The sequence below is a fragment of the Epinephelus lanceolatus genome, chromosome 18 (assembly GCF_041903045.1).
Source record: "Epinephelus lanceolatus isolate andai-2023 chromosome 18, ASM4190304v1, whole genome shotgun sequence".
Classification (NCBI taxonomy): Eukaryota; Metazoa; Chordata; class Actinopteri; order Perciformes; family Serranidae; genus Epinephelus; species Epinephelus lanceolatus.
The window spans coordinates 13,718,080-13,729,001 of NC_135751.1; the positions used below are offsets into that span (position 1 = coordinate 13,718,080).

General features: G+C 39.1%; 1 protein-coding gene across 1 annotated transcript; it reads right to left on the reverse strand.

The window, feature by feature from the left end:
- Window positions 1-141: 141 nt before the first annotated feature.
- Window positions 142-4,995, reverse strand: rusf1 (RUS family member 1). Its single transcript, XM_033644134.2, has 14 exons — window positions 4,691-4,995; window positions 3,610-3,687; window positions 3,407-3,521; window positions 3,285-3,330; window positions 3,122-3,154; window positions 2,920-3,025; window positions 1,866-1,967; window positions 1,506-1,576; window positions 1,210-1,394; window positions 1,048-1,105; window positions 900-964; window positions 684-797; window positions 534-599; window positions 142-430 (listed from the first exon to the last, which is right to left on the reverse strand). Exons 1-14 carry the CDS (start codon window positions 4,838-4,840, stop codon window positions 345-347), a joined length of 1,275 nt encoding a protein of 424 aa, XP_033500025.2. The 5' UTR covers window positions 4,841-4,995; the 3' UTR covers window positions 142-344.
- Window positions 4,996-10,922: the final 5,927 nt, after the last annotated feature.

Sequence of the window (10,922 nt, forward strand, 5' to 3'; positions counted from 1 at the left end):
GTGGATAACAGATAGAAGGGCTGTCAGTCAGGTTGTTTTTTTGTATGACACATTTGTAGACAGGTAAATGCAATGTCGTGTACAGTTTAAGAAAGAAAGAAAGAAAGAAAGAAAGAAAAACAAAAACGTGGAGCAAGTCACTTCATTCAGCATTTAATTTTATTATGCCTGTAAAAATCAAAGTATTCCCATACAAATATAGATTTTTTTCTTTCCTTGTACCATACATATTGAGATTTGAAAAAAAAGAGAATCAAATGAGGATACTGAAAAAGTATCACTGTTTTATTAGCATTTAAAAAAGTGATATAAACAATGTGGAATGGCTGCAAACGTTTCACAGCTCAGTTAGTTTTTGTTTTCCATTCAACCCTCCACTCATCCCAGTCCAGCAGAGTTCGTTTTACGTCCCATCCAGCAGCTTCCACACCTGAAATTATATTAGCAACAATCACGTTTTCTATCGGTAAAAAAACACAACCTCTAGTTTAAGTTGGTGATTGGTAGGTTTAAACAGCTTTGTGAGTGTTCACCTTTGAGAAATGGATTGAAAATTTTGTCCATCAACTTGTGACTTTCGTGCACAATTTCCCAGGGACCTAAAATAAAGTAAGATTTTGTGTCACAGAGGAGAGCCCCTTTAATAATGTGAAGTCAGTAAATGAATGGAGGTGAAGGCTCACTTTGCTGTTGTTGGGTTGGAGGGCTCAATGTGTTGCTGAGCCACACAGCTTGGCACATCGCTCTGATTTCGTCACGCACCGATGCCTCTGGTCCCAAACAAACACAGACGCAGCCTGGGAGGAACACAGCTGAGTTTTTAAAAAAAACACTCAAAGTATTTTATATGGCTCTTGAACACATTGTATTTCTGTGGAGGAAGACGGAAGATGACATACCATTACGTACTCCTAATATGTAAGGCATGTTGTTTTCCTTCAAAGCCAAATTCAGTTCCTCTGGGCTACAAAACAGGCAAAATTAAATTGTTGAACTTGTATTTTGTATAATTATTCATCATGTTACCAAAATGGTTCATGAAATTACCTTTGTACAACCTCCTGCAGCCTCACTCCAAGTCTGATTGGCACCGTTTTCCTTAACTCTGGGAAAAAAAACATACATTTTGAATGCACAGAATTAATTGTGTCCAAACGCTGATAGCTACTCATGAAGAAATTAAACTGTCAGCAAATTCACGATTCTCACCAAAGAAAACTGGTTCTCTCTGATTGGCCTCTAGTGGACTCAGGATCTGTCCATCTCTCACGTACTGCTGCAGCACGATCGAAAGCCGCGCCTCGTTGAAGGTTTCCATGACGACTGAACGCACAGCCTTGTAGTTGGCAAAGAGGTGGAGGACGGTGAAGAGGAAGAAGAGGCTGAGAGTCAGTCTGAGGGGCAGAAAGAGAGAGGGGAACGTGATGTGACAGACTCTTCAATAAATAAGTCCCTGCATAAGATTCTTGGGGGAATTTAAATACGTTCTTTATAACCATACTTACATTGTATTATCAGTGACGAGGGGAATGAGCATCAAACTGACCAGCAGTCCAGCCAGATTAACCAAAGTCTCCTGTGTGTGTGAAAATTATTAATGTTATTAAGAACTAAAATGTTGTGTGTGAACAAGGTCTATTGTACTACTTTATGTATATTGTGATATGCCACAGCCAAAAACTGTTAATATGGTTAAAAATTTTTTGTTTCTTTGGTATATTAAAAATAGCCGATCACATGGATTGGTACAGGAAATACCCCTCCATGCCAAAACTGTGAGCAACGTTATTCATCACATGCAATCACATTGTTTACCACGGTTTGCTCTACGCATGGCCTGAGGAAAACAGAGGTCAAAAAAGTACCTGACTGCCATCTTTGGCAGAGATGTCAGCCATGTTGTCTCTGCGAGCTTGATGAACAGTCAGAGCAGCTCTGGTCGCACCGCCTGCCACTCCAACAAGGGACTGGAGAAGACCAGCACACACAAGTCAACTTCTATTGATCAGTAAATACCCAGCAGCCCAAAACTTTAAGTGTATCAAGTGTTTAATAGGTGAACAACAGAATATTTAGAGAGTCAGTCAATTGCATCTTGACAAGAACTTGACCCCATTTCAGTCTCAGTTTCATTGTCTGTAGTCTGTGCACTAATAACAAAACTCAGCAGGAGCCTAGCTTTGAAGAGAGTATTGATCATTTTAACATTTAGTTTAGTTTTGAGTAGTAAGGTTTTAGCAAAATGCATGTGTTTGGGAAATACTAAGCAAATGACTGGATAAATGAGACTTTGATTAAACTGCAAAAGTTGGATGAGAGTTTGTAAACAGATGTTTTGATATATTTTTGCTGTTAGATTGCTGTTTGCAATCGATCAATATGTTCGCTGTTCTCCATGGAGGCATGTAAGAAAAACATTTTCTTCATGAATTCTGATACACATACTGTCATTTTGTGGGTGAAGTATTCCTTTAAGAACAGGGTCTGTAAATTATGTGATGAGGAAACAACTGTGTGTCAAACTATTAGTGAATAAGTTATGAGCAAGACGTCACTTTAGAATAGGGAACATATTCTGAGTTAGAAAGACTTAATTTAGAGTTATTTGGACACTATTAAGGGAGAATGACTATTGTTGCTGTAATACCACCTTATAAGGCCTACACTGAGCAGGCATGTTGAGATCGTAATTCATGCACAACGGCTTCCTTACTTAGTATTAATAAGCAGTAATTAGGAGGTTATGGGGGGGAAGCTCTTAGTGGCCTTGTAGGATATGGTCATGCAGAATAAGGCATTAATAAGTGCTTTATAAGGACTAATAAAGAGCCAATAAGTTACTATTATGCATGCTAACAAGCAGCTAGTTAATGGTGAATATGTGTGCCCATATAATGTGCTGCTTTTTTTTTTTTTTACCTTGAATACCCCTGCAGTACACACTATCAGGGTGAAGAAAGCAGGAAAGTATGGAGCCAATATTTCCATGAACATGGCAATGTCGTTGAGGACATCAGCAAAAAGTCTGGTAAAAAAAATCATTTATTACATCAGATGGGTTCATGATAATGACTACACTGACCATGTAATTTTAAATTCAGTGCTTGTGCATAATGCATACCTCCATTTTTTGGCCTCAGAGTCCAGTTTACTCCTGGAACAAAGACAAAGAAACTGATTGTGAACAGGAGTTTCAGTCAGTGAAATCGAAGCGAGTACCTGTACACTGATTTAAAACTCCGAAAATTTTGATGCACTGTACAGTAACCAAACAATGAGCCTACCCTTTATGCCAGGCGAAGAGAATTCTTCCCAACATACCAGTTCCATCTGCATGGGAAACATTAGTTTGCACTAACCATGCAAGTATAAATGTACATTTTCAGTTTATTTTAAGGGATCACACCTCTCAGTATCCAGGTAACTGTGGCTGCAGCGACTGTCGCCTCTTGGTTTCCAACACCGACACCTTTGAGAGAAGCCTGAGTGGCCAGAGTCCCTGACAGAGAGCTGGAGAATGCCTGAGAGAGGGAGGGGAGAGTGTGAGGGGAGAGTTTCAGTCTGGATATATGTATTATCTTTATAGTTTTGGTGCATCATTTACTGTACCTGCAAAGTATCCCAAAACTGGTACTGTAAGTAGTCATCACTGACGCTCTCTGGATAGCCTTGAGGCAGGAAGACAGTCTGAAATAAAATGTTAAAATGTGAGTTAAGGGGGGGAGTGTATGAGCAAGTTACATATTTAATTGCAGCTTTCAACTGATATTCCTATTTAACTACCGAAAAAAATCCCTGAATGCGACATATCAGTCTTTCGTGATGTGTTTATTGTGCTAGTTGATAAGTGCGATGACGATTAAAAAAGCGATATACTGTGCAGCCAAAGTTTTAACAGATAAAAACGCTATAATTCAGACATCTAATGTATTACCTACATTTGAATTCCCCCATTTAGTCGATGACCCCACAATGAAACATGTTAGGGGAGAACACTGTTTGAACTTTGATTTTGAATTTGTTTTCAGTTCAGTAAGGTGCATGTGAAACCTTAATTATTATTAAACCACAACGGTGCACCTGTGCCCTAAAGAATTTTGGGAACCTGTTTTTCCTTGGGCCCTCTGCCATCTACTGATTGCTTAGATTGAACATGGTTATTAAACTGTGGTTTGTCAGTCTACAGTATGTTTACCTAATATTCTCTGACCCAGCTCCAACAATAATAACCCTACACTAACCTGTTTCTATTATGAAGTTTGAGTAATAGCTTTGCCAAAGCAACACACCTTTTAATATCAGCGTCTTATAGACATAATTGTGTGCCTGACACTGAAACATGACCCAGTGTCTATCTTAATCTGCACACATTTTGATGCTAAGCTTTCGGTTTCTTTTACCAATGACTGCTGGTTTCTTCTCTTGTTATTGAACTGTTGCTCAGTTGTCTCTTTCTGCTTTCTTTCAGTTGTCTGTCAGCGTGAATCACTGTACAGCGTTTTGTTCTCCATGTGCATACAAATGCACCCTAATTTGTAAAGAGGACTTTCTACAATCTGAAAGCATCAGAGGCCATTCAACAACATAAAGTACTCCTTTCAGCCATCTGACTTTACCCAAGCGAGCTTCTGTGGCAGGAGATTACAAACTGTTCAAAGGTGCAGTGCAGGAAAACATTATAAATCCTTACTTTAAAAACTCCAACAATAGAGTTTCCTCTTGATTCACCTTCCCTCCCATCTCTTCTCCTCTCCATCACTTCATCTTTTGCAAAATACTTCCAGGACTCTGCACTACCATATCTCTCTGTGGCCAAAACCACACCTCTGTCTGTCTCCATTTAGGCTGTTAAGAGCGGAAAAACTGGCCACACTAACAAACAATACTGCAGCCTGATATCCGCTGGAATGTGTTTAAGTCCATTTTGGCTCAGTATTTGACCCAGTCTACGTGTCGTCCTCTCCTTTCTTTAATGTGCTGCCACTTCCGTGTTTATTTCCGCATTCACCGTTTGGGGCTTCCTCATTGGCTGATTGGGAGTTTAAGGCGGGGCTTCGAACAGAGAGCCGCACTAATAACCTAGGGGAGAGCGGGACACAACCAAACACATTTCAGTTTGGGCTGAATGCTATTAAAACTGTTTGAAATGAAAAAAAAAACGTGTTTGTTTGTTTTAATCTAAAATCATGCACATCCATTTAATCCATCCTACTTCCTTCTTGCTCTTCCCTTATACCCACCTAACTTTGTATTGTCAGCACCCTTATTTGTCTACAACCTTGTCTATAACTAATGCACTCCTGTCTGTAATTTTTATCCTCTTTTGTCTGCTGATTTGCACATTGGATTGTATTTCCCTGCACTTTTTTATGTCTGTAAAGTGTCTTTGAGTTTTTGAATAGCGCTATATTATTGTTATTATTATTATTATTATTATTATTATTATTATTATCATTATTATTATTATTTCTGCTACAAATATACAGTTATTGTTTTTTTCTTGAACTTACCTTTCTTCTACAATTGCACTGAGAGGTGAAATGCTGCAATGGACTCCATGGGTGGGGTTAATTGTAACAGGCAGCTGTTAGCAGTAACACGGAAGAGTCTGTTTAACACAATGAACTCAATACAATTCCATCTATATTCTATAGGTCTCTACATCAGGGGAAGGATAGGTATTCATACAGGTTTCCATCCATCTGTTAGTCTGTCTTTGATATTCAATGGTTGGACCAATAGATGTACACAGAATGGGTAACCTAGATCCACATGGCAAAATATGAGTATTGAACGTATCAGTATTGACAAGACTGTGAAACTGTGTGTCAGTAAGATACCTGACAAATTAACACACACAAATAATCATATTAATTAGAATAGAATAGAAAATAATAATAAATAATAATAGAACTTCAGTTATCCCTGTTATAGTACGCAACAGCACTCACAAAAGACTAGAGTCAAAATCTATGTTTTAATAGGGGTAGGGTTAGTGTGTTGCCCTATTAAAACATAGATTTTGACTCTAGTCTTTTGTGAGTGTTGTTGCCTACTAGTTTCTTTGGAACACAGTGGTATTAAAATAGACAGAAAATAAAATAAGTTAAAATAACTGCATAAATAGAAATTAAATTAAAATAAAATTATCCATTCCACAGCCCAGCCAGTTGTGGCTAAGGTGATGTGTGTTAGTGTGTTAGTGTGTGTGTGTGTGTGTGTGTGACTGGATTCAGGAGATGGTAAACAGTCTTATTGCCGTGGGGACGAAGGATCCCCTGAAATGCTCTGTTCTGCAAGCAGTGAGATGAGCCGACTGCTGCAGCTGCTCCTCTGTCGCTCCAGGAGGCTGTGGAGAGGGTGTCTGCTATTGTCCATTATAGCTTTCAGTTTGTTCAATGTGCCCCTCTCCACCACAGTTCTTAGTGGGTCCAGTCTCCTGCCGCGCACTGAGCCAACCTTTTTAACCACCTTTACCAAAGGCTTGGTGTTTTTGCCTGTCAAGCTCCAGTATAAAGTAGTGCACTGGCCACCACTGTGTGATAGAACATGGTCAACATCTCCACACACACATCCAAGGACCTCAGTGTCCACAGGAAGAACAAATATATATAAATATATATATATATATATATATATATATATATATATATACATATATATACACATACATACATAAAAAATTAAGAAATTTTGTGTCTTCAACCATTGGACTGTGCTGTCCTTATGCAGGGGTGTTTCTTTGACATTTTTCATGCTTTATTTATAGTGAGAAACAGATATGAAAGGAGAGAGAGGGGAGGACTGCAATACAACAAAAGTGCAAAAAAAAATCCCATGAATCACTTTATTTTCATTGTGAATTACAAAGTGGTTGGCAAATCACCAGGCACCCTATCGCAGGCCAAATTTGTCTCATGGGTCATAAGTTGAGTATCACTGCCCTAGAGAAAAAGTCAGGAGATTACCAAGCTAGTATGATTCATCTTTTGGGAAACATGAATATTTACAAAATGCTATGGTAATCCATCCAAAAGATGTTAAATATTCTTAGTCTGGACCAAAGAGGTTAACCCACACAAATCAACTAACATTGTCATGCTTGGATCTTATGTACAGACGAGGCTGGGGGAGCGGGGTGTGATAGGGAGGAAATGGAGGGATACAGTTTTTGAGCTGTGGTCATTTACATTAATTTATTAATTTATATTTATATTCATAAGTGATGGCCCCGTTAAGAAACTGTTAATGAATCATGGTGTTGAGTAAGGATGTTCCTGTATACTTCCTGCTGGAAGATTGAAGAGCAAAGAGATGACCGCTGGCATGAGTCAGAGACCTGCCTTTATGATGTTCATGACCCTCTTTGAGCATCCTGTTTGTTTAAGCCAACACATTTAGATCATACATCTCCATCAGTCCTTGTAACTCTCATTAGAATGACCAAACTTTATTATTACTTTGAGGAAGCACCAGAAATTTACAGATGCAAGACGAGGTGAGTTTGTTTTTGCAGTTGCAACACAAAATCAGTCGTAACAAGATTAAAAGATCCCAATTCACTGAGGTCTGACGTGCATCCACAGCTAAAAAACACATTTTCTGAGAATAATTTTGTACTTGTTGCTCCGAGGGTGTCACTTATCTTTGTTCTACTTTCTTTAAACACAGAGGAGTGCACCTGTCATGATGATGAATAATTAATAATGAGCATGTGAGCCACAGCTGATGCCATGCACCTTTTCCACAATGAGGAAAGATTCAGCTGTCTGTGATGACTGGTAGAGTGTCCAACAGGTAGCGTCAGCTCTACAAAAATGCAGTCAGGTAGTCATCAGTCACTCAGCCAAGGAGAGTAAATATTTCTTATCTCTGGGTCATAGAGCAGAGGGATGGCAGGAGACTAGAAAAACTACTTCTTGTGAAGCACAACAAGAAAACTGTTCAGCCCAAGAGAAGAGTGTAAGTTTCAAAGTGAAACAAGATGCTGTGATGGGGCAAAAAGCTAATGAGCTGTTGCATGAAAGATAAAAATGTAAAACCTGTTTATTTTTCCAAGATAAATTTAGAAGACAGTGAGGTCGCTTGGAATCTGTGGCTGTTTCACCCCGAGGCGATACAAGTGCTGACACACCTTTCCCAAGTCCTCTGGAATGCTGCATGGGAAATAAGTGAGGGGAGGGTTGTTGCACTGTACTGTATGTGACAACTGTGACGAACGAAGAAGAGAGGAAGCCCAACTTGCATTTACACAGAATATGAGAACTAATGTAGCAGAGTGAACCAAAGGGTTTGACGACTGTGCGTGGGAGGGCAAGGCAGAAAAGAAGGCAAGAGCCTGCACAGGATGGGCGTGGAAGTTTCACACTGAGTTTCACTCCTGGCTCGCAGTCCTGTCATTCAACAACTTATATGGCACTGGGGTTTCACAGGGACAGGTTGGGCTGCAGAGCTGTTGTCTTTTGGACTACAATGTCAGCTGTGGTGTTTGGATGACCACGTGTGGAAATCTTAACAGAAAACATCATATCCAAAGGAAGAAGCTTCATGTGGCAGCTGTCGCCTTGAACTGGAATTTTGTTTAAGGGACAAGAAGACAACACATTTTACTGAGACTTTAATATCACTTTGAATCTGGACTAACTGAGAAATCACTTGTTTCACTGAAGGAGTGTTTCCAGATTGAGGAACAGTGCCTTTTATATTTGATCAGGTTTGTACTTTAAAGAAAGATTTTAACCCTTAAATGAGGTTTAACTGTCTTAAAAGTCTATATTTCGGTCAATTTGATCTTTTTATTTAAGTTTTAAAAGCTCTTTGTCTTTGAGAACCACCTTTTACAAATGATTCACAGGCCTGTGCAGCAATACATGACTAACCCAGTCCAGCTCCCTGCTTATGCATTTTCCCAAAGTAACAAACATGCAGAGTACACTGGCGTGCTGCATACCGTGCTTTGACCAAATCAGAGATAAGATTAACTACATTTCATATCATGTCGCCATGACAACTTGCCAGCCAAGCGGGAAGTTTAACATTTTTTTTAAGTGTGATCATACAAGTTTGTCAAGCTTTTTTTGTTTTCTTTTCTGAGAAACACTTACCACTCTGCCCCGTGTTACGCCATCCAAAGGGTACTTTCTGTTTATTGTTGGAAATACCCACTTCAGAGAAATTCCCATGCTCACTAGAGAGAACATACTGGGTGAATATTTTTGAGGAACATGTTTCAACTTGTAGGAAAACATTTATGTGGGGTTGTCTTGTCAAACTGCTCATGGTAAAAACATCAAACCTTATTAATACAATGTAAACAGGGACCGGAAGGTCAACTTTAGAACACATACCTCTGTTTATAGCATAAATCACAGCAGCAGTTTCCACCACCCGGGCAGTCAGTACAGGGAAGTAAAGCGTTATTCACATGGAGATCAAGTTCAAACCTTTGAAAAACCTTTTAAACACCTTATATTCCCTGTGGGCCATGTTGGCACCCTAATTACACCGGGTGATTCTGGCTTTGTCATCATTGTGATTTTAAATAAGTATACACTTTAACAAAACCATGCCTCTTTGGGGGTTTTGTCACTGTATTAACAGTCATAAAAAATCAGGGTTTCCAGCTGTGTTTTGGCAGAATGTGCCTTATACAGGTCAGACTGTGGCATTGTGACATTAAATGGAGTCAGTAATCGGGTTATTATTTTCAGAATGTAAACAGGAACACAAATAGAAGAGAAGAGAAAAGACCAAATACAATCTGTGTGGGCACTGAAAGTTTGTCCTATTGTTTCTGTACAATATTCTAAATTCAAAACATGTGTTCCTCACCTAGGACGTTAAAGTATACAAATTTTAATTAACTAAACATTTACCTAGGCGGGGCTTGCCCTTACACAAAGGGTAAAACCAGTTCCTTACATGTTTCTTTATCTTGGAAAACAAACAATTCTATCAACTGTGAACAAACACAAAGCCGTAAAGCGGCCACTCAGACTAATCCTAAAACTTTCCTTTTCTTTTCAGCCCTTATTTGTACATTACTCACTTAAAAGTCATTTTAGTAATGAAGTTAATTTCTTATGTTTTGCAGAAATGTCTGCGTCACCACATGAAAAGGTGGATGAATCGGACCCACTGAACGGCATCCCAGAGGCAGGTGACGCGCAAAATAATGACACTAGAATTCAAATATGCAATGCCTTCTGCAACGACGACCCGTACCACAGGAAACTCGCTATCTGCAGCATCATCTGTGGGATCTCCTGCATTGGAATCAAGGCTCTGATACACTCAGTCAAGGTATTTTAGCATCTGGATCTTTTCTTTTGTGTCACCTGTAAGCTAAACTGCATCAAAGTGACAGTTTGAAAGATGTAAACTCATTTGTAAGAATGAGTTATGGTGTCTGTGACCTGAACATGGCATGGTCATGTTTCCAAATACACTGCTGTGTTGGTCTGTGGCACTTAGTCACAGACAATCCACATCAAATGCATCAGCACTGTAATGACACCAAATAAGGACATATTTCATGGCCATTTCAGTGTGACCTAATTCAAACTTTAAAAGCCAAATTTGGGGAACCTTGTTGATTTTGCAGTAATTATTTTAACACACAGACACACACACACAACATCAGGGTCTGTGGGACCTCAATGAAGGAGTGAAGGCAGTGTAAACACAAGGGTTTAATTGTGTCCTTTAAATCACAGAACCAAATTATAAACTATATTATTGCTTGCCAGTGGTATTAGTTTCATTATGTACTCGCATAATATTTTCCTGATTAAAACCTTATTTTGAAATGTTATATTGTCCTCACTTCCACAGGCTGAGATGACAACAGATCCAGAGAAAGCTACAGAGTTTTTAAACAAGGCGAAGAAAAATAGCATAATCTCCATTGTGACATTGGTTTC